The sequence below is a fragment of the Symphalangus syndactylus genome, chromosome 20, assembly GCF_028878055.3.
Source record: "Symphalangus syndactylus isolate Jambi chromosome 20, NHGRI_mSymSyn1-v2.1_pri, whole genome shotgun sequence".
NCBI classification, from domain to species: domain Eukaryota; kingdom Metazoa; phylum Chordata; class Mammalia; order Primates; family Hylobatidae; genus Symphalangus; species Symphalangus syndactylus.
The window spans coordinates 64,546,443-64,570,199 of record NC_072442.2 but is presented as its reverse complement, the minus strand read 5'-3'; the positions used below and the strand labels follow the sequence as shown (position 1 = coordinate 64,570,199).

Sequence of the window (23,757 nt, the reverse complement as noted above, 5' to 3'; positions counted from 1 at the left end):
ACTCCTGACTGCAAGTGATCCACCTGCCTCGGCCTCCCAAAGTGCTGGGATTACAGGCATGAGCCACCACGCCTGGCCTCTTCTTTAATTTCTTATGTTTGAAACTTTGGTCCATCTGGATTTTTTTTTTTGAGACAGAGTCTCGCTCTGTTGCCCAGGCTGGAGTGCAGTGGCATGATCTCAGCTCACTGCAAGCTCCGCCTCCCGGGTTCACGCCATTCTCCTGCCTCAGCCTCCCAAGTAGTTGGGACTACAGGCGGCCGCCACCACACCCGGCTAATTTTTTGTATTTTCAGTAGAGACGGGGTTTCACCGTGTTAGCCAGGATGGTCTCGATCTCCTGACCTCGTGATTTGCCCGCCTCGGCCTCCCAGAGTGCTGGGATGACAGGCGTGAGGCACCGCGCCCGGTTTTAATTTGCCTTTCTCTGATGTCTGAAGTCTCCTTACATGATTTCTGACTATTTTGATAATCTCTTTTGTGAAATGTCCTTTTTCTGTTTGTGACATGCCTTTTTCTTATTGATTTGTAGAAATTCTTTACATATTCTGAAGTTAATCTTTTATCAATTTGTGTTGCAAATATTTTCTTACTCTGTGGTTTGCCTTTTCACTTTTTTTTTAATAAACAGATGTTCTGAAGTTTAATGAAGTTCAAAAAAAATTTTTTTAGCCCCCAAGGTTGTACATTGTATGTTTTCTTTCTTTTTTGCTTTTTGAGACTGGCTGTCACTCTGCTGCCCAGCCAGGAGTGCAGTGGTGTGATCACAGCTCACTGCAGCCTCAACTTCCTGGGCTCAAGTGGTTTTCCTGCCTCAGCTTTTCCAGTAGCTGGGACTACAGGCCTGTGCCACCAGACCTGACTAATTTTTTTTTTTTTTTTTTTTTTTGTAGAGGCGAAGTTTCACTGTGTTGTTCAAGCTGGTCTTGAACTCCTAGTTTCAGGTGATCCTCCCACCCTGGGCTCCCAAAGTGCTGAGATTACAGGTGTGACCCACTGTGCCCAGCCTGTTCTGTTTCTTGATACGGGTGTGACTTAATATGAAAATTTACTGATCTAAATTTGTCTGTTTTTCTGTATGTTGTACTTTTAAAAAGTCTACATTAAAAATAATAATAATTATTAAAATAATTATTTAAAAATAATAATTATAATTAAAATAATATTATTTAGAATAATAATTACAAGTATGTGAAACACACTGAATATATAAAACTTTCATAAGTTCATGATATTTACAAGAGAGAGAAAAATAAAAACACAAGAAATCAAGGTGACTCACGCCTGTAATCCCAGCACTTTGGGAGGCTGAGGCGGGCGGATCACAAGGTCAGGAGATCAAGACCATCCTGGCTAAACACGGTGAAACCCCGTCTCTACTAAAAATACAAAAATTAGCTGGGCGTGGTGGCAGGCACCTGTAGTCTCAGCTACTCGGGAGGCTGAGGCAGGAGAATGGTGTGAACCCGGGAAGCGGAGCTTGCAGTGAGCCAAGATCGCACCACTGCACTCCACCATGGGTGACAGAGCGAGACTCCGTCTCAAAAAAAAAAAAAAAAAAAAGAACAGCCTGACCAACATAGTCAAACCCCGTCTCTACTAAAATTACAAAAATTAGCTGGGCGTGGTGGTGCACGCCTGTAGTCCCAGCTGCTTGGGAGGCTGAGGCAGGAGACTCACTTGAACCTGGGAGGGGGAGGTTGCAGTGAGCCGAGATCACGCCACTGCACTCCAGCCTGGTGACAGAGCAAGACTCCGTCTTAAACAAACAAACAAACAAACAAACACACACACACAAAAAGAAAAAGAGGTGAAATAACTGCAGGAAGTAGGGCAAAACCCTCACAACTGCTTAAAGTATGCTCGCCAGAAAACTGAAACCTGACGTTAAACCTCCAGTTTTTAGGCAATTTGGGGAATAAAAAGACAAATCACACCAAGAGGAAGCAAACACACAAATCCTAAACGTAGATATTCTGCAACACACGTGACCAAACTCTGCCATAAATCAAAGACATGAAAGCAGAAAATGGGGATGGGGGTGCACTCTAGATGGAGAGAGCCACAGCAACCACATGTCATGTGTGGACCTTGTTTGGATCTTGCGTTGAACAAACCAACTGTTAAAAAGACATTTTGAGGCCAGGCGCGGTGGCTCATGCCTGTAATCCCAGCACTTTGGGAGGCGGAGGTGGGTGGATCACCTGAGGTCAGGAGTTGAAGACCAGCCTGGCCAACATGGTGAAACCCTGACTCTATTAAACATACAAAAATAAGTCAGCGTGGTGGTGGGCACCTGTAGTCCCAGCTACTTGGGAGGCTGAGGCAGGAGAATCGCTTGAACCTGGGAGGTGGATGTTGCAGTGAGCTGAGATGGTGCCATTACACTCCAGCCTGGGATACTGAGGGAGACTCTATCTTATGGGAGGCCGAGGCAGGCAGATCACGAGGTCAGGAGATCGAGACCATCCTGGTTAACACAGTGAAACCCTGTCCCTACTAAAAATACGAAAGAAATTAGCCGGGTGTGGTGGTGGGCACCCATGGTCCCAGCTACTCGGGAGGCTGAGGCAGGAGAATGGCGTGAACCCAGGAGGTGGAGCTTGCAGTGAGCAGAGATCATGCCACTGCACTCCAGCCTGGGAGACAGAGCGAGACTCTGTCTCAAAAAAAAAAAAAAAGACATTTTGAGACAGAGAGATTTGTATATAGACTAAGTATTTGGTATTAGATGATACCAAATAATTAATTTAGTTAGGTGGTAAGAACATTGTGGCTATTTAAGAAAACGTCCACTTTCTTTATTTTTGAGATGGAGTCTTACTCTGTCGCCCAGGCTGGAGTGCAGTGGTGCGATCTCAGCTCACTACAACCTCTATCTCCCGGGTTCAAGTGATTCTCCTGCCTCAGCCTCCTGCGTAGCTGGGATTACAGGGGTGTGCCAACATGCCTGGCTAATTTTTGTACTTTTAGTAGAGATGGGGTTTCGCCATGTTGGCCAGGCTGATTTCAAACTCCTGACATCAGGTGATCCACCCACCTTGGCCTCCCAAAGTGCTGGGATTACGGGCACGAGCCACTGTGCCCGCCCTTCATGTTCTTTAGAAATGAAAATGTCCATGCTTTTGGGGAGTGAAATGACACGATGTTTGGGGTTTGGTTTAAAATAATGTTTCTGAAACATTAACGTGCAAATGAATCATCGGAGATCTTGTTAAAATGCAGATTCTGACTTAGCAGGTAATGAATCAGAAAGGGGCTGAGAGTCTGTTCCAACAAGCTCCCAGACGATGCCCTCACGGCTGGTCCTCAGGTCACATTTTGAGCAGCCAGGCTTTAAATACCTTGACAACAAAAATGAAAAAGGGAGCACAAAATAAATTCAGCTTGTGTGGCAGGATCTTGATCATTGTGTCATCTGCTTGATGGACATACTGGCTTTGTTAAAGTTATCTTGTTTACCTGTGTACATGCTTAAAATTTTATTGTCCAAAAATCAACCTTCCAGACTTGAGGAGGAGGAGGAGCCTGGGGAGAGCGCTCTGCATCTCTCATCCCTGCATTTCCAGGCCATTTCCCTGAGTCTGGCACAAAGTAGATATCGATATTTAATTTTATTTATGTATTTATTTTTTGAGATGGAGTCTGGCCCTGTTGCCCAGGCTGGAGTGCAATGGCACCATCTCGGCTCACTGCAGCCTCTGCCTCCCGGATTCAAGTGATTCTCCTGCCTCAGCCTCCCGAGTAGCTGGGATTATAGGCACGCACCACCACGCCTGGATAATTTTTGTATTTTTAGTAGAGATGGGGTTTCACCATATTGGCCAGGCTGGTCTTGAACTCCTCAGGTGATCCGCCTGCCTTGGCCTCCCAAAGTGCTGGGAATACAGGCGTGAACCACCACGCCCGGCCTGATATCTGTATTTCATTCCTTTTTCTTTATACCTCTGCCTTGCCTGGAATGATTTGTGGTGATTCATAAAAATACATAATACAGGTAAGATAAAACTCGCTTAAAGTAATGGGGCAGGCAAAAAAGGACAGAAGGAAAATGATGGTTTAAAAAAAGAGGGGGATACAGTAAGCCAGGAAGGAGGCCACCAGCTATAACACGTAGATCACGCACTGCCAGCACTTTCTATCACGTGCCCCACTTTTGGCTCTGAACGCAGCACTGCCTCACAGAAGTGTTCCTAAAATCCTTTGACTTCATAAAATCATTTGTTGATTCAACGCATACATGAATGAATGAAGCTTTCTTGAAGGTGATAACAACATGAAAAAGATCAGTTAATGCCATGCGGTGTCCACAAAATTCAAAAAACAAAACACTTCCAGGCAAAGCACAACCAGTCCGGTTATTCAAATCAGAAAACAACTGTCCCTAAGGGTCCTTCGTGAGAACACCACGAACACATCCCTGCAGCCCAGCTTTTCCACAGCTGTGATTTGTGTCCTCCCTGCCACTGCCCCGAAGTAGAAAACACAGGAAACATAACCAGACCAGACGCTCTTGTTCAGGGGTAATGGATCCCTTTGAGAATCTTTTTCTTTTTTCTTTTTTTTAGATAGAGTCTTACTCTGTGGCCCAGGCTGGAGTGCAGTGGCACAATTTTCAGCTCACTGCAACCTCCGCCTCCCAGGCTCAAGAGATTCTCCTGCCTCAGCCTCCCCAGTAGCTGGGACCACAGGTGCCCACCGTCATGCCCAGCTAATTTTTTGTATTTTTAGTAGAGACGGGGTTTCGCCATGTTGGCCAGGCTGGTCTCCATCTCCTGACCTCGCGATCCACCCGCCTTGGCCTCCCAAAGTGCTGGGATTACAGGTGTGAGCCACCGCGCCCGGCCCTCTTTGAGAATCTGATGGAAACACTGGAGCCCTTCCTGATCCCCTGAGTGCACGTGTGCAAAACCCTCCCCTTGCCTGAAGTTCTCTGTCCTCGGCCTGTCTCCTGGCTTCCTCTTCATCCTAATTTTTTTTTTTTTTTTTGAGATGGAGTCTTGCTCTTGTCGCCCAGGCTGGAGTGCAATGGCACGATCTCAGCTCACTGCAACCTCCGCCTCCCAGGTTCAAGCGATTCTCCTGCCTAAGCCTCCCGAGTAGCTGGGATTACAGGCACCGCCACCACGCCCAGCTAATTTTTGTATTTTTAGTAGAGACAGGGTTTCACCATGTTGGCCAGGATGGTCTCGAACCCCTGACCTTGTGATCCGCCTGCCTCGACCTCCTAAAGTGCTGGAATTACAGGCGTGAGCCACCGCGCCTGGCCTCTAATTTTTCTTTTTTAATTTTTTGTAGAGACGGGGGTCTTGCTATGTTGCCCAGGTTGGACTCAAATTCCTGGGCTCAAGTGATCCTCCAGTCTTGGCCTCCCAAAGTGCTGGGATTACAGGCGTGAGCCACTGTGCTCGGCCTTCCTTGTTTCCCTATTGCCAGTGACTGCCCCTGCCACCAGTGAGTCCAATGGGGGCACACACTGCATCTGCCTCGATCGCCACATTATCTCAGGGCCTGGCATGGTGGCCCACACTCGGGAGCTGGGAGAGTGGCCGCTTGCAGCCTACACAGACTCTCAAAGGTTCCAGATCAAGACCCCCAGGCAGGGAAGAAGGTTGTACTGTTCCCGCTGCCCGCCCCCCGCGACGAATCCAGAGCTGAGATAAGGGATGCCCAGTAGGGAGTTTGGGCTCCGGCCCTGGGGCCCACGTCACGTTGAGCCCTGTGCCTCCCGGTCAGTCAGTCACTCTGGGGGAGAAACAGGATGTCAGCAAACTGCCTAGAGGAGAATTAAAAAGTGCGAGCTGCCAACATGTTACGAGGGGTGAGTGGGGGGCCTTCTTCCCCCCATTTCACTGTCGGTATAACTGAAAGGCACGAGTGGAGACCACAGAGCTAAGTCCAGTCTCCTCTCCTGGGCGTCCGTGGCACCCTCCCGCTCTGCCCAGTGCACCCTCTGCACACTCCTGCCTCCAGGCCTCGACACAGCTGCTCCCTCCACCCAGCAGGCCTGCTCACCACCCTCCACCTCTGTCTGCAAAGCCGCCTTTTTTGGCCCTGCTCGGCCAGCCAGGAGCCAGGAGCCAATCAGACTCTGTCAGAGTAACTCCCGGGTCCCTGAGCCCCCTCAGCACCCTGTGGTCTGTCTGGCTCTGACCAAACCCTGAGCCCCCTCAGCACCCTGTGGTCTGTCTGGCTCTCACCAAACCCTGAGCCCCCTCAGCATCCTGTGGTCTGTCTGGCTCTGACCAAATTCTGTCTGGATCAGGGTGATCTGTGATTCAGTCTGTCTCCCCTGAACCGTGATGTGATCTGAGTCACACACGACACCGCCAGCCACAGAGCCCAGCTCAGCACAGGGCCAGGCCCAAAAGAGGTGCTCTAAAAATGTCAGAGTGGGCCAGATATTCCCTTTCCTCACGCCACCCCACCCCCGTGTTCACTTTGTTCATCAGAGAGATCTTGTTCAACTGAGGGTTCCGCTCCCCCAGAGCACCTGTTGCCTTCCAGGCACCACGCTAGGTGCTGAGGCTGAGAGAGGGGTGTGGTTTGCACATGGCCCATCAGAAGATTGAATATTTGTGTCTGGGGCTCAGCTTCTGTGTTTGTGCCCGATTCCAAAGCCTTTGGTAAAAGCTGGAGGCACTGAGGGGTTGGTAAACAGAGAGAGGGCAGGGTCACAAATAGCCTCAAGAAGCTGGGCACTGCTCCTGCTGTGCTGGCGGCTCACCGAGCTGGAGCTGACTTCTGCTTAGAGGGCTGGTAACTAGGTCAGCAAAAGCCTGCTGCAGAGGCACGGTGGCATGAGAAACTGTTTACATGCGTGTGTGTGCAGCCGTGTGTGCATCTGTGTGTGTGCATCCGTGTGTGTGTGCACGTGTGTGCATGTGTGCATCCATGTGTGTGCATCCATCTGTGTGCATCCATGTGTGTGCATCCGTGTGTGTGCACATCCGTGTGTGCATCCATGTGTATGCATCAGTGTGCATCCGTGTGTGTGCATCAGTGTGCATCCGTGTGTATGCATCCATGTGTGTGCATCCGTGTGTGTGCATCCATGTGTGTGCGCATCCGTGTGTGTGCATCCATGTGTGTGCGCATCTGTGTGTGTGCATCCATGTGTGTGCGCATCCGTGTGTGTGCATCCGTGTGTGTGCATCCATGTGTGTGCGCATCTGTGTGTATGCATCCATGTGTGTGCATCCGTGTGTGTGCATCTGTGTGTGTGTGCAGCCGTGTGTGTGCGTGTGTGTGTGTGGGTGTGGTGGGGGAGGTTGCCGTATTTGCTGGGCTTTCCCTGAGAGCCAGTTGGTGCCCAGGTCTGCCAGGCCTGGCTCAGCTTGTTTCCTCAGACTGGACTCGCCTCAGGCCGGACAGTTCACCTTTGAGCTGCGCCTCCATCAGGAAACCTCCTCCTGTTGCATTTCCCACCGGGACTCAGAACACAGCACTGTCTTGGTAGATGGTCTTGAGTTCAAATCCTCACTGCCTCGGAGTCACTGAAGGACCCTGGGCTTGGCACCTCACTTCCGTCTCCCCTCTGGGACATGGGGCTGTGCTGATCAAATGGGGCGACACGCAGCCCCAGGTCTGACGCAGGAAGCTCAGCACGTGGAGGCTGAGGTTGGAGAGTTATAACCACAGGCGAGGGCTGGCCCTCCCTCTCAAGCCCCCCTCATGTGCTGTCTGACTTACAGACACAGCTACACCAGTGTCTGTCACCACACTACCCACAGGACCACCTCTCTGAGCTGTCCCCAGCCATGGAGGCCTGCTGAGTCAGACCGAGAACCCCCTCCATCCTGTCAGCCACCACTGTCTCCCCTCAACCCTGTCTCCTCCAGCACACTGGGCAATTTAAACACATATTCTCACAGTACAATAAGTACCATTATTCCCAATTTAGGAAACCGAGGCCCATGGGGCATGATTTGCCCACACTGATACCAGGAGCTGCAGAAGTGGGACTAGATGCAGGGGTCCCGACGCCCCGCCCAGAACCCCCAGCAGGACCTCGTGGGAGGACTGTGCCTCAGAGCCATCTGCAGCCAGCCACAGTCCCCCAACCTCGATCTTCTACATGGAGCCTCATCAACTCCACCCCAAACCTCACAGTCAGCTGAGCCCATCTCTCTCCCTCACCCTTCATCTCCCTAATAACAAGAATGTCCAACAGGCCTTGAGCACTACTGTGTGCTGGAAACTAAACATTTCTTTTTTTTTTTTGAGATGGAGTCTTGCTCTGTCGCCCAGGCTGGAGGGCAATGGCGCGATCTCGGCTCACTGCAACCTCTGCCTCCTGGGTTCACGCGATTCTCTTGCCTCAGCCTCCCAAGTAGCTGGGATTACAGGTGCGCACCACCATGCCTGGCTCATTTTTGTATTTTTAGTAGAGATGGGGTTTCACCATGTTGGCCAGGCTGGTCTTGAACTCCTGATCACAAGTGCTCTGCCTGCCCTGGCCTCCCAAAGTGCTGGGATTTCAGGCGTGAGCCACCGTGCCCAGCCAGGAAACTAAACACTTCTCATGAGTGTGTCCTCCTCCCCACGTCCGCCTTCCCCAGCACCCGCGGATGGGGCCAAGGCAGCAGCCTCCTCACGGGCCTCTCTGCCTCCCCTCTCTCCCAGATTCCAACTACCACACAACATACAAGTCCGCCGCCACCCTGCTCAAGACCTTCTGTGGCTCTCCACTGCCCTTGCAGGAGCTCCAAGCTCCCCCGGGCCAGCACTCAGGTCCCCACGTTCCTCACCACCTCCACCGTGGGCCTCTCGGGCCTGGATGCCTGCGTCCCTCCACTCACACCACACCTGCCCCACGAATGCAGACCTCCCAGAGAAGGGCAGGGATGTGGGGCTCCCACACGGCCCACACTCCCCCAGCCAGCTCACCCACACACACTGCACTCCGCCGGCATTTCACCTTTGCTTGGGCTGCCCCTCTGCCTGGAGTGCCCCTTCCCTACCCCGGTGTTGTGAGACCCTGCTGGGGCTGGGGAGGCTACTGTGTGCACAACCTGCCTTCTCTTCACACAGGGGGCCAGGACAGGGGTAGCCTCGCCACTGCCCGCACCTCCAGGTCCCAGCATGTCCCGACTTGGGGCGGGGCTAGAAGGGAAAGCTACACCAGAGACCGCCTTCTGCTCCCACTCACACTTCGCCTCCATCTTCCTACAAACCAGACTCCTCACACCCCAGGGCTGGGTCCCTCCTATTCCCCCTGCACAGAAGGCCCCTTTGCTCGCCCCCCCCCCCCCCGCCTGTACTTGCCAAGGGCCTCCCCATCCTTCAGAGCCCACCTCAGATGCTACAGTCTCCCACACCCCAAGGACTGAGGTTTTCTGTCACACACAGGCCCCGGGTGATGCCCCGCAGAGCCCCAGGCCTCAGCCGGAGTGCGCGCCACCAGCAGAGCGGGCCCTGGACTTCTGGTTCCTTCTTCTTCACCCCTGTAAGGTGTTGTAGGCTGACAGGACAGGCCTCTTCACGCAAGGGTGGAAACTCAACCTCTGAGACCCAGGATGGAGGGGTGAGTTGATGTGATTGCAGAGTGAGTCAGGGGTGAAGACTGACTTGGGGACGGCAGGCCGCAGGGTAAGAGGGCATGATGGGGCTGGTGGTCAGGGTGTGGACAGTTCCAGGGTTTCAGTGTCTGTCTGCACCCGACGCTTCTAAAATCTCCCTTAGACAATTGCTATTATTCTGTCTGCTGCCACGAATAACAAGAAGTAGGCATCACCAGAGTGGGTGGCAGGTCAGGGCCAGGCCAGTCCTGGATTCTCTCCAGCCTAAGGAGGCCCAGCCCGGCACGGGATACAGGGCGCAGGGCCCGGAGCCACAGTCTGAGGGAGTTCTTCCTCCCAGCAACTCCTGGCCATTTTCTTTCTCAGATTCTCCTCAGCGCCCAAGACTCAACACCACCTCACCTCCTCCAGGAAACTCTCCCGGATGGGCCCATCCTAGTCTCAGGACCTCACAGCATGGAGCAGAACGGCAGCAGCCTCGTTTCCGCCACCCGCACCGGAGCTGCTGGGGCCCTGCTCTCGTCCCCTTCCCGTGGCTGAGCTGAGCTGTGGGCTAAGTGGTCTCATGGCAAGTCTGCTCCATCATCGCTCTCTGCTGCCCATCAGCTTGGGAAGGGCCTAGGCCTCAAAAGAGGTGTGATCAATGCCACCTGCTGGAAAAGGCGCTGAGGTGATGGGTGGTGGTCTCAGAGGCTGCAGGAGACAGATGAGCCACAGGAATATTCTGGAGCCACGCGAGTATTCTGGAGCTGGGAGGCAGGACAGAGGCCTGGACTTGAGCCACGTGTCTATTGTCAGTTGCTTGCAAGCCTGGGTAGTCACTGCCCGCTCTGTGCCCCAGTCACCTCCTCTGTACTGGGAGAGGGTAGACGAGAGTCTAGTCTAAGCATCTGTTCCAGATATTCTTGGTAATGGGAGATCAAAGCCACAAGCCATAAAAAGAGTGAGACTCTCTCCACACCCCACATGTAACTAAAAAACAGAGAAGTCTAAATTGTAAAATAAAGGAAGTTCAACAAACTGTTGACCTTTCCATGGTGACTATTCTGATGTGTTTGAAATATAAAATATTAGGCCGGGCAAGGTGGCTCATGCCTGTAGTCCCAACACTTTGGGAGGCCGAGGCAGGTCGATCACCTGAGGTCAGGAGTTCGAGACCAGCCTGACCAATATGGTGAAACCCCGTCTCTACTAAAAATACAAAAATTAGCCAGGCGTGGTGGCAGGCGCCTGTAATCCCAGCTACTCGGGAGGCTGAGGCAGGAGAATTGCCTGAACCTGGAAGGCACAGGTTACGGTGAGCCAAGATCCAGCCTGGGCTCTAGCCTGGGCGACAGAGCAAGACTCTGTCTCAAAAAATAAAATGAAACATAAAATATTAAAATCTGTCCAAAAACGTATGCCTTACTGGTACCCTACACATTGTGGCCTGCTTCCTGGGTGATCTGGCCCCAGGTGGGATGCTAATCCCAAGTCCCCTCCCAGCACAGCCTCAGTCCATCTTTCAGGGAGAACTCAGCTACCAGGAGCCTTCCATCCACATAAGCTTGATGCCCATCCAATTCTCCAGCCAACCTCCGGAGCGGGGGCAGGCGACCCATGGGAAGTCTGCTCAGATCACTAGGCAGGACCACCCTGCCCTCCGGCTTGATCTTAGCAGCCTCCAGGGGCTCACCTGACCGTGCTGTCTCATCACCGGGGACCCACGAAAGGATTCATGGCTTGGCTTGCCCAGAGGCTTCCATGGGACAGTTAAAGGCTAAAATGGGACCCCCCAGGCAGCAGAAGTGCCTCCCCCCACCCCACATTCGTTTTCACCCTGGGCCTGACAACACAGGAAGCAGGCTCCCCGCCAACACGCTCACCCTCTACCATACAGACACTTGCCCCCAGTGTCTCATCAACACTCTCACAGGGTCCTCACCCTCATCAGCCCAACCCCTTAACAGAAGGGAGCTCTGCCAGGCGGATCCCTCACACTCAGAGAACAAACTACAGAGGTAAGGACCTGCCCCACGTGGGTACCACGGGAAGAGGGCCTCGGTGGCGGGGGGAGGCTGGCTGGAGGAGGAAGAGAATGGCAGAGCCCTGGAGTCCAAAGCCCCTGGCTGTCAGAACTGGCAACACAAAGCTTCAGCCGCCCTTCCCAACAAGCCTGGGGATCTGACCCACCGCGCAAGGCCCCTTTCCTGCAGGAGCTCTCACTCTAACCTCTGGCTCTCACTGAGCCCCATGAGACACAGACAGACAGTCAAGGCTGTGGTCTGCAGACACCTGGCTGGGGCTGAGGGCACAGCAGCCCCTCGAGGCAGCGGGTGAGGGGACTTACTGGCCATGCAGAGCACAGTGTGGAAGAGCCACATCCTCGCTGGAGCAGAGGCAGCTGCGTGGGAGCCGAGGCGAGTGCGACACATGGGCCGTGGCCCACTCAGCTTCCCCTCAGCCAGGAGGCCAGGAGGCGGGGACAGAAGCACACACACCAGCAAGGACCCGCAGACAGGCACTTTCAATCAAACAGAGACACTCCGGCTCATACACAACCAGCCGTGTGGCTTCCTCAGTTTTGGGCTGGACCCTGGGAGCTTAGGGGCCACTGTCGGCCCCACTCTACCCCCCATACTTTGAGCCACACTTTCATGGAATGGGGAGCTGAGCTTTGGCCAGGGCCACAGTTCTAGGCGTCCTCAGCAGATGCTGGAGGTGCAGGAGCATCGAGAATCCAGCCTGCCGCCCGTATCATCCATTTGAGTCGGTCCCCTGTCCTGCCTCAGAACCTACTACCAGGCATCTCAGCCCAGCTTCCAGCCCAGGGTCCTCGGTGGTGGTTGCCTCAGCATTGAGACGGGGGTCCCCCTCCCATAGGAAGTGCCCCCCCCAGCCAAAAACTGGGCTCCTGTACCAGCCCACGCACTCAAGGCCCTGGGGTTCTGGAGGGCCAGGTGAGTGGAAAGACCCAACGCACTGAGTGAAGTCACTGCCTCGATTCAACTTTGGCTGCGTTCATTCTCTTTAAAACCAGGACAGCATCCTGATGCGGAAACTGACTGAACAGGACTCTGAGTTACCAGAATAACAGAAGAAGTAAAATTCTATACATCTTCCAGCATACCTCTGATGCATCCCAGCATTCCACAGAACACGCCGTTGACAGTTTGCAGTCGTATCTAAGTGCTGATCTGTCCGATCTGTACCGTGTGACCAAGTCTGTGACACGGAAGGAACTCTCTCCTGCACCCCTGCTCCCCAGGCTGCTGAAGTGCACAGCGGTGCCGTCAAACAGAACTCTGCGGAGGGATGCAACTGTTCTAGGTCGACATTGTCCAGGATGGTACTCATGAGCCACATATGGTACTAAACTCTTAAAATGTCACTAGAACAACTGATGAACTGAATTTTATATATTTTATTTAATTTTAATTAAAGGTAAAAAGGCAGGACATTCCAAGTCTCTCTCACATGAGTGTCTGCAGCCCCATTCACTCTGAAATGTGAATGTGTTAACACAGAGTGGACAATGGTGTTGACTTGATTACTAGATAAAAATCCATGTGATTTTGTTTCTCGCACTGAAAGGTTGCTTGGCTAAGGTTCTGTGAAGATCCGATGACATTTCCAACACTCTGCCTTGTCTGCTTTGCTCTGACAAAATGCTTATGACTACTAGATCTTGCTCGGTTATGTGAGATTACAATTCACCGGTTTTCATCCTGTATGAAACAGAAGTTAAACAGCAGAGAAGTTAAACAGTTGTAAAAGCAAAATTCCAGGTCTGGTGGTTTTCCTGCCAGGTCATGATGAAACCATCCTACTTCTGTTGAACCTGGTCCCAGGCGGCATCGGGGCCTGGGGCCCACAGCCTGTCTTCCCAGCACTCCAGGGCTCGTGACCCTCCTCCTCCCCTCACTTCATTCTGCGCTCCAAGGGCACTGGGGAGAGTCAGAGGCGTCTCCTCTCCCCAGCACTGGCCTAAAGCGGGAAGCGGGCAGCCCCGTCACTGAGCAGATCCCTGGTAGGGCAGGGCTGGAACCCAGACTGCAGCTCACTCGAGATTCCTGAGAGAAGACTTTGTGTTTGGAGTGTGAACGTCAGGGTGCCTCGGGAAGCCAGGGAAAGCTGATGACTGGATGCTGGACAGGGAGCAGGGCCATTTCTGTACCTTTGCAGACTTCTAGAATGCTGACTCATCCTGCATCCATCCAATACGTATTTATCCAAGCGTCAGTGCCTCTAGTCATGAGACACATAGGGGTCCGTAAAGCCCACCTGGCGGTAGCTGCTTTCCCCACAAACCCAAACTATATCCCCGGGGTCAGGGCCAGGCTCTGTTGCGTAATGCTCCCCATCACAGCACCCAGTGCAAGGCTGGGTGTTTGGCGAATATACACATAACCAAAAGACACGTGAATGTGGTTTCCCAACTCACTTTAAACAAATATTCCAGGACCAACTTCAGGGACATTCTACAACAGAAACTGCAATGCACTCTTCACATGCATCAATGCCACGAAAGACAAAGAAAGGCTCAGGGCCTACTCCAAAGGAAAGGAGGCTGCAGAGAGGATAACGAAAGGCATCGCCTGATCCTGGACCGGATCCTGGACCAGAAAAACAACGGCTTTCAAAATCATGACTGGGACAGCTGGCAAATCTGAAACAGGAACTACAAACTAGCGACTCTTGGGCTGATCAGAGAATATTACACATTTCCTGAATTTGAGAACTGTACCACGGGCATGTGAGAGGCGGTCCCTGTTCTTGGGAAATGTTCACTAAAACGTCTTATGGATAAACGAGCATGATGTATACAAATAACCCTCAAATGGTTCATGGTTCAGAGGATGGGAAGAAAAAGGGGTGAGGGAGAAGAGGAGGGAATGAATAAAGGAGAAAATGTGGCAAAGTGTTCTTTGTTGTACCCTTGAAACTGCTGTGATTTTGAAATTATTTCAAAATAAAGTTTTAGACATTTTTTAAAATCTTTTTTCTTTCTCCCCTTGATACCAGGAAGAATAAAGTTTTTAAAAAATGGGCAGGTGGGCCGGGCGTGGTGGCTCACGCCTGTAATCCCAGCACTTTGGGAGGCCGAGGCGGGCGGATCACGAGGTCAGGAGATCGAGACCATCCTGGCTAACACGGCAAAACCCAGTCTCTACTAAAAATACAAAAAAAAATTAGCCGGGTGTGTTGGCGGGCGCCTATAGTCCCAGCTACTCGGGAGGCTGAGGCAGGAGAATGGCGTGAACCCAGGAGGCGGAGCTTGCGGTGAGCCGAGATCGCACCACTGCATTCCACTTGGGCGACAGAGCGAGACTCCGTCTCAAAAAAAAAAAAAAGGCCAGGTGCACTTGCAGTCCCTGTTACTTGAGAGGCTCAAGCTACTTGGGAAAGCTTGAGCCCAGGAGTTTGAGTCCAATCTAGACAACATAGTGTGAACCTGTCTCTTTAAAAAAAGTTGCAAAATGTTCATGGATGGAGGATAAGTGCTCGGCGTGAGGTGAAAGGGCTGCCTGTGGGTTGGGCGTGGTAGCTCCCACCTGTAATGCCAGCACTTTGGGAGGCCGAGGTGGGCAGATCATCTGAGCTCAGGAGTTTGAGACCAGCCTGGGCAACACGGTGAAACCCTGTCTCTACTAAAAATACAAAAAGTAGCCAGGCATGGCAGCGTGTGCCTGTAGTCCCAGCTTCGGGAGGCTGTGGCAGGAGAACTGCTTGAACCTGGGAGGCAGAGGTTGCAGCCAGCCGAGATTGCGCCACTGCACTCCAGCCTGGGTGACAGAGTAAGACTTCATCTCAAAAGAAACAGAAAGGGCTGCCTGCCGTCTTCAGAGTGAGTCAAAAGCACTAAGGCACAGCCTTCAGAGGCAGGAAATGGTTCTATTCCCCCACTTGCCTTCTGAGTCTTAGGAAGCCAGAAACAGCGATGACACTGCTGAGACCAGAGCCTAAGGCTGCAGAGCAGTGGCACTCACGACCTTTGAACGCTCAGTAGGAGTGCCTGCTCAGTGCCAAGGCCTCATAGGCGAGCACTCGTCTGAGCCTCTCAGTCACCTACAAGGTCAACCCGATTTCTCAGATGAGGATGACTGCTCCAAGAGGCCACACAGCTAGTGAGGAGCAGAGCTGGGACTCCAAACGGTCTGTTTCCCCCAGAATCAGGACTCTGAACCACCACAAACTCTCCTGCCTTCAGCTCTTTTGGTGTGTAAACTTTTTTTATTTTTGTTTTTGAGATGGAGTCTTGCTCTTTCATCCAGGCTGGAGTGCAGTGGCACAATCTCGGCTCACTGCAACCTCTGCCTCCTGGGTTCAAGCGATTCTCCTGCCTCAGCCTCCCGAGTAGCTGGGACTACAGGCGCCTGCCACCACACCCGGCTAATTTTTGTATTTTTAGTAGAGACGGGGTTTCACCATGTTAGCCAGGCTGGTCTCAAACTCCTGACATCAGGTGATCCCCCACCTTGGCCCCCCAAAGTGCTGAGATTACAGGCATGAGCCATGTGCCCAGCTAGGTGGTGTGTAAACTTTAAAAAAGCAGAGATTTCATCCCACAAATGCAGACTGGGATCTCCACATGACCAGGTGCTGTGGACTGAACTGTAACTGTCCTCCAAATTCATATGTTGAAGCCCTAACCCCCCAGTGTGGCTCTTCTTGGAGATATGGCTTTTAGGAAGTAATTAAGGTTAAATGAGGTCATAATCCAGTAAGATTGGCAGCCTTACAAGGGCCCTGTGCAGGCACCAAGAAAAGCCTACGTGAATAAGACAGCAAGAGGGTGCTCACCATGTTGGCGTCCTCTGGCCTCAGATCTGTGGGGGACTGAGGGGGTAATGGGACAGGGAGAGAACAAGGAGTGGATTCTCTTGTCCTTTCTAAGGAAGGGGCTGGGAGGGGGAGGGCTGCACGGGGTGCTGGGACCAAGGGTCCAGGGGCTTGGATCTCTTGTTTACAAACCCCTACTTCTTTCCTGCTGTCTAGCCCACACCCCTGATGCTCCCTGGAAAGGAGAGCAAGGGTCCTCGAACACACATTAGCACTAGAAGGAAACTGGAGCTCATCCCAGTTGAGCCCTCCATTTGACAGACAGGGAAGCTGTGGCCCAGGGAGGTGACGGGACTTGCTCAGTCTTTCCAATTGAGTATGTGGGGCAGAAGGAGTCCCCAGGGCCCTGGCCCCAGCCGCCATCCTATTTGACTTTCCCCAACAGGCATTCTACCCGAGCTAAAGATGCTTCCTGCCTCTCACAGGCCTGGAGGAGAAGATGGCCACATCATAGGATTGAACACTACCACGAAAATCCTAGGAAGGGACAAGAAGGTGAGAATTTTTTTTTTTTTTTTTTTGAGACGGAGTCTCACTCTGGCGCCTAGGCTGGAGTGCAGTGGCGCGATCTCTGCCTCCCGGGTTCAAGTAATTCTCCTGTCTCAGCCTCCCAAGTAGCTGGGACTAGAGGTGCCCACCACCATGCCCAGCTAATTTTTGTATTTCTAGTAGAGATGGGGTTTCAACATGTTGGCCAGGCTGGTCTTGAACTCCCGACCTCAGGTGATCCACCCACCTCGGCCTCCCAAAGTGCTGGCATTACAGGCATGAGCCACCGCGCCCGGCCCAAGAATTCTTTTCTGCCAATGGTGTGGGCCTCTCGACCTCACTAACCCACACTGGCCCAGAGGTGTTGGTGACAATTTGAGATAACACAAAGTCTCAACTATTTAAGAATCTGGTCATCCAGAGAGGGCCCCTGGAATTGCTCAAATGAACAGGTAAGAATCCTGAGGCAGGGTACTGACCTTAGTAGGTGAAGTACCACCTATACTCTCAAGTTTTATGGATAGTGCAGCCAAATTCCACTCTGATGCCTCACAACTACTTAAAATCGGCTTTTTGAAGCAGCATTTCCCTAACTACTCCCAGGAACAAAGTTCTGTGAAATGTTCATAGAGTTTCATTGAAAAAAAAAAAAAAAGCTACAATATTTTTTCTTCTAAGATTTATTTTATAAACATGTAAGAAAAGTTCTAGATATTTATTGTGGGTCTGGTTATGCAAGAACAATCTGCCTTGACACAGTGTGCGATTCTCAGTATCAAAAGCATTCTCTTCTTTCAGTTTGTAAAAGAAAAACATGGTTTAACTTCTAATTTACTTCTTGTTATTATAAGGTTTAAAAGTAATTACTGTACTTACGTACCAAACTCATTTGTGTAGCAACTAGTTCATCTGTGAAGCCACGGTTTGCTGTGGCTTCACAGTAAATTTTGACTTAAGTCTAAAGTGCGTGTTAGCATCTCACTGTAACTTAATGCTTCGAGTGAGAAGTTTGAGGAATGCTGCTTTAGGCAAAAGAGCCACCGCAGGAATGAGCTCCGCTCTTTTCACGTGCTCTGGACTGCTGTCACTTTCCTCACCAATAGGACCACAGGCTTAAGAACTGGCTCAGCAGTACTTCTTTAGGGCCTAGTGCCTAGCGCCTGCCTACCAGCTTCCTCTACTTCTATCCTGGGACAGATGAATGCTTTTCTAAAAAATATTTTGGACCGGCCGGGCGCGGTGGCTCACGCTTGTAATCCCAGCACTTTGGGAGGCCGAGGCGGGCGGATCACGAAGTCAGGAGATGGAGACCACGGTGAAACCCCGTCTCTACTAAAAATACAAAAAAATTAGCCGGGTGTGGTGGCGGGCGCCTGCAGTCCCAGCTACTCGGAGAGGCTGAGGCAGGAGAATGGCGTGAACCCGGGAGGCGGAGCTTGCAGTGAGCCGAGATTGCGCCACTGCACTCCAGCCTGGGCAACACAGCGAGACTCCGTCTCAAAAAAAAAAAAAAAAAATATTTTGGACCATCTGCATGATTCCCTAGCAAATGCTTTAAAGAGCTGGGTAAGCTTCAGCTCCGACATGGCCAAATCATCAAAATTTGAAGTTTACTCAGGTCTATTTAATGAGATTTTTTTTTTTTCCTTATACAACCATATGCACTTCTGAATAATCTTCCCTTTTTTGAATCTGGGGCTTTCATCTAGAATTAGACTAACCTGCAGACCACGATGCCAGAGCTGGGCTGGGTTACCATAATTCATTCATTTACCGACCACTTTCGAAGCACTACTTACTCTGGGCTGGCCTGACGAAAGGATACAGAGATAACACCACAAAGAAACTTGCTCATTAGGAGCTTGCTTATGGCTAGAAAGGAAAATACAACATGAAAATAAAGCATTGTACGTACATGGCAGAAAAATGACTAGCCTGTCAGAGGGCCCCAGAGCCTCAGAGGATGGAGCCATTCCTGAGGCTGGAGGGTTTACAAATTCATCCCATCTTTACAGAAGACCTGCTAGATGCCAGGCATGCTGGTAGGCACCGGGAAAAGCCCACTGAACAAGCAGACACGGTCCCTGCTCTCACGGAGCTTACAGTCTAGCAAGACAAACTAGGAACAAGAAATTACAGTCCAGTGTAGAGGTGTGCAGGGTTGTGGGGTACAGTGATTTGGCATTATACACACATTTCACTTAAACACAACGGTATTTGTCTGAAAAAGATTTAAAAAAAGAAAAACAAATCAGTTGTTTGGGCCATTCCGCTGGCCCCTCCTTCACTCCATGAGCATAGACAGGAGGGCGGGCCGGGGCAAGCTCATGAGTCTGCTGCACCTGTGGCCTGCCTCAGTTCCCAAGCTCCCCAAAAGTGATCTTCTCGCCTAAATATGGTTCTAATACCCAAAAACAAGTGATTTTTGCACAACGCAGCCCTAACTGCAGGCCAGTCACTTCACCTGGTACTCAGCCAAACAATAATCTGTTCCCACATGGGCAAGAAATGACTACACGGGACCTCAAGATGTTGGTCTTCAATAGGGCACCTTCCTTAGATTTCTAAGAGGAACTTTAATTACACTCCATTTTTATCTGAGGCACTGACCTTAGAACTGAATCCTGGAGACAGCTGACTCTTCTGTGGCAGTACCATGGGACACATAGAAGTAGCCTATACCCCGGCTCTGGAAGTTGGGGACTGCCTCCTAGAAGGGCCCCTAAGACCTTAAGTTGGTGAGGGGAAAATTGAGGCAGGAGGGGGAGAAGCCTGGGGGGAAGTATGTCGCTGGAGGTAGAAACAGCTCTGTGCACAGTCTGTAGGGCTAGTGAGATCAAGATGCATTTGGGGAACTGGTGAGCAGAGGGCAGGGGAGATGGGGAGAACAGGCCAGGGATACTGCCAGAGGATAGACCTTGGTGAGCCTTATAACATGCTATCAAAAAGGGTGGAATTTATGTATGTATGTATTTTTTGAGACAGGTCTTGCTCTGCTGCCCAGGCTGGAGTGCAGTGGCTTGATCACAGCTCACTGCAGTCTTGAATTCCTGGACTCATGCGATCAGGAGTGTGGAATTTATTCTCAGGGTAATAGTGAAGCTTTGGAAAAGTTTCAAGCAGAGGAATAACAGAATCAGATTTATATTTAAGAAAGTTCATCCTGATGCATGTGAAAAGGTGCCCGACATCATTAGTCATTAGGGAAATACAAATCAAAACCACAATGAGGGCCAGGCATGATGGCTCATGCCTGTAATCCTAGCACTTTGGGAGGTCGAGGCAGGAAGATCACTTGAGGCCAGAAGTGTTAGACCAGCCTGGGTAACATAACGAGACCCCATCTGTACAAAATGTATTTTAAAAAGAAAAAATAAAAATAAAAAACTACAATGAGATACCACTTCACACCAGAAAATAATGAGTGTTGGTGGAGATGTGGAGAAACTGGAACCCTCACACACTGCTGGTGGGAATGGAAAATGATATAGCTCCTTGGAAAAACCACCTGGCAGTTCCTCAAAAGGTTAAAGATAATTATGACCCAGCAATTCCACTCCTAAGTATACACCCAAGAGTCATGAAAACACTTGTCCATGCAAAAACTTGTTCGGGAATGTTCGTAGCAACATTATTCATAATAGCCAAAAAGTACGGCCAGGTGCGGTGGCTCACACCTGTAATCTCAGCACTTTGGGAAGATGAGGTGGGCAGATCACCTGAGGTCAGGAGTTCGAGACCAGCCTGACCAACATGGTGAAACCCCATCTCTACTAAAAATACAAAAAATTAGCCAGGCGTGGTGGCACATGCCTGTAATCCCAGCTACTCTGGAGGCTGAGGCAGGAGAATTGCTTGAACCCGGAGGCGGAGGTCGCAGTGGGCCAAGATCGTGCCATTGCACTCCAGCCTGGGCAACAAGAGCGAAACTCTGTCTCAAAAATAAATTACAGAAATAGAAATAGAAATATATATATATAGCCCTAAAGTAGAAACAACTCAAATGCCCGTTAACCAATGAGTGGACCAAAAAAAATGTGGTGTACCCATAAAATGGACTATTATTCGGCAATTTTAAAAAATGAAATACTCATATATGCTATGACATGGATGAACCTCAAAAATATGTTAAGAAGCCAGTCACAAATAGACATATAGTATATGATCCCATTTATATGAACTGTCCAGAATTGGCAAAATCCACAGAGAGAGAAGGAAGATCAGTGGTGGCCAGAGGCTAAGAGGGAAGAGGGAATAGGGAGCGTTGCTAATGGGCTCAGGGTTTCTTTGGGTGATAAATGGAGACAGGGCAGAGACCAGCGAAGAGGCTGCTGTACAAATGCAGCTGGAAAGGGCAGTGGCTGAAGAACGGGGAGGGGTTCACAGGATCAGACTACAAGGGGGCCAGAGGATGAGACTACATCCTGAGGACGCCACAAATTATCCTGGGTACCTGGTAACTCTCCAGAGAGGAGAATGGGAAACAAATGAGGTATCTGCAATTATCATCAAGCAGCAAACATGTATGTAAAATCTCCTACACATAAGACTAAGAGGAACACACACAGTGTGCAGCCCTGTGCCCACATGTGTGGGGAGCGTCCAGGGTAAAAGCACGCCCAGCTGCCTGCCAGGGGCCTGTCCTGACTCTCCATTCTCACTCTTGAACTCCAAAGAAAAGGCCTCGCCATTCAGGACGCACTCGAGATGTTGCAAGATCGGAGTGACTGAGAGTGGGCAGGAGGGTTAGAGAGGCTAATACGGCCAGTAACTCTCTGAGAGTGGGCAGGAGGGTTAGAGAGGCTAACAAGGCCAGTAACTCTGAGAAGCAAAAATCTTTAAAGCTGCCTTTCTGGGTTCTCTCTGTGTGTCTGTGAAAACTGTAAGGCTACTCAAGTGTGTATTTTTCTTGGTTAGATCAAAGACCCAGTTTTGGCTGCACGCCACCTCCTTCCAGAATGTCTTTGCTGATCTCCAGCAGGAGACTGGTGAGTGCTGAAGGGCCATGGAACAAATGGACCTGAGCTGCTGGTGGAAAAGCAGAAGGCAAGTCTGTGAAGGAGCGTATTCTACACCCTGCAGAGGCCATGCCAGCTGGGACCCTGACCACAAGACATCTTTGCCCCATTAGTAGAAGCAGAGACTGTGCTGGGATGGGAATGAGCCCGTCTACACCTCATGCATGCCCTCAGTTGTCTCCCTGGCGCTTCCTCCACCTGCAGTAGAAATTAATGCTGGCGAGCCCACTGCCGTCACAGTTTGGGAAGAATCAACCGCCACTGAGACGCACCAACAAAGCCAGGAATTCTGGTGGCAGCCTGCTCAACTGCTAGACGGGAAAACTGAGGCCCAGGTCCATGGAGCAGAGCCAGGCGTTGGCATCCAGATGTCTGATTCTCAGGCCCCCGCACTTCTCACTCTACCAATTCCCCAAACCCTGACCCTTCCTAAGAACCTGGCTCTCAGCCGTATGCTTCACAAGGAAAGAAAAGCTGAGAAATCTCAGATGCCTTAAGTCTCAACTGGCAGAGAAACCAGAATCATCTCCTTCCTAGAATCCTATTAAGAAGCTGAAATATATCATGGTTATATCCTCTAATCTCTCTAAAGGGAGGGAGAAAAAGCAGGTTAATCAACAAAATATGGGACAATACAGTTTTTGTTGCAGCTCTCAAATCTTGCAGCCCTTTACTTCCTTTATTAATAACAGTGTTCTGCATTAATTCGTGCCACAGTGTAATCAACTATCAATGTGACCATTAGCTCAGCCACAAGTAAAGATCGACAGAATCCAGGCTGCACTGTGTGCGCAACAGCCCAGGCAGGTGAAGAGATGTGACATCGCAAAAAGGACCACGGCTTATTACCATCTCTAACTCCCATGTTCCAGCAAACCGAAGCAAAACACTGTTTCTTAAAACTGCAGAGGAATAAAAATTAAACACTACAAAACAAAAATCTGACAGGAAGACAAAACCATCTACCTCCTCCTAATGGTGAAATAATCGAAAGGAGTTTAACAATAAATGAACTAAACTTTTTATAACTATTATCTTTACTGCCAATTTTGAAGATGTCTTCAGGTGCCACAACTTGGGGACAGAAAGAATAAATATCAATGTATAACTTCTAGAGTGATAATAAACAACAGGACCCCATCTCAGATGGATGGATTTTTTTCCTACTGGAGCCAAAAAACAAGCTGAACTCTAGGTACAACAGACAGACTATACAACTAGGAGCATTTAAAAATAATAAGACTCCTCTCTCTGCCTTCTTCCAAAGAATAGAATATATATTTAACAGCACAAAAGAAGACACCACTTGAGCTTCCCCTTTAGCCAACAGGAAGAATTTCCACATATAAAAATTAAAAATTTAAACTTTCAAATCATTCATGTTTTAAACATAATACAGACTTAAAAATTCTTCAACATTAACCCATAATCCCACCCCTAGCACAAAAATCAACCCCAAATCCAGACGTCACAGTTTTTTGTTCCTAAAAATCCCACAGCACTGAACTTGATCTTCACATCAAGCTGACAGCAAGAGGCCCATGACATGAGCAATCCCCGAGGGAAGAATGGAAGCACAGTCAACGCTGCAGCTCTTATCTACCTGGGCGGCACTGGTGCACCTCTGAGGTCAGGTCCGTGAGATTCGCCCCCACACTAGGGTCCCGGAAGGGTGAGCTGGCCGCTTCCCTCCTCTTCCCCCTCGAAGGATGTCCAATAAGCACCTGGGAATTGACTTTTCTTGGGAAAAGGGTGCTGGTAACAGCTGTCAGGGCCAAGGCAATAGTGAGAAGTTCAGTTCTCTGCTCTTTGGATGAACTGTGTAAAACATTTCTTTTAAAAGACACAATGTTAAAAATATTAAGAAAAATGTCTACAAAATCTGGAGGGCTGCCTTTTTCTCAAAG

The 23,757-nt window shown here is 50.4% G+C and overlaps 2 protein-coding genes across 4 annotated transcripts in view; both read right to left on the bottom strand.

Moving 5' to 3' along the window:
* Positions 1 to 9,164, bottom strand: part of ITGAE (integrin subunit alpha E) — a 74,005-nt gene extending 64,841 nt beyond the window's left edge. Inside the window, exons 1-2 of the mRNA XM_063628408.1 lie at positions 9,019 to 9,164; positions 8,751 to 8,827 (exon numbers count right to left, since the gene is read on the bottom strand). Coding sequence (XP_063484478.1) covers positions 8,751 to 8,827; positions 9,019 to 9,164 — 223 coding nt within the window. The remainder of the gene's footprint in view (positions 1 to 8,750; positions 8,828 to 9,018) is intronic.
* Positions 9,165 to 12,904: 3,740 nt separating this feature from the next.
* The window catches only part of NCBP3 (nuclear cap binding subunit 3), a 44,174-nt gene continuing 33,321 nt past the window's right edge, over positions 12,905 to 23,757 (bottom strand). The window contains exons 14-15 of one of the 3 annotated variants that reach the window (XR_010118312.1): positions 13,565 to 23,615; positions 12,905 to 13,228 (exon numbers count right to left, since the gene is read on the bottom strand). Coding sequence is in view for 2 of the 3 variants with exons in the window: in XM_055256164.2 (XP_055112139.1) it covers positions 23,507 to 23,615 (109 nt within the window). In the remaining variant the exon portion in view is untranslated. Of the gene's footprint in view, positions 23,616 to 23,757 lie in introns of all 3 variants that reach the window. The other 2 variants (XM_055256164.2, XM_055256166.2) reach the window with 2 other exon arrangements.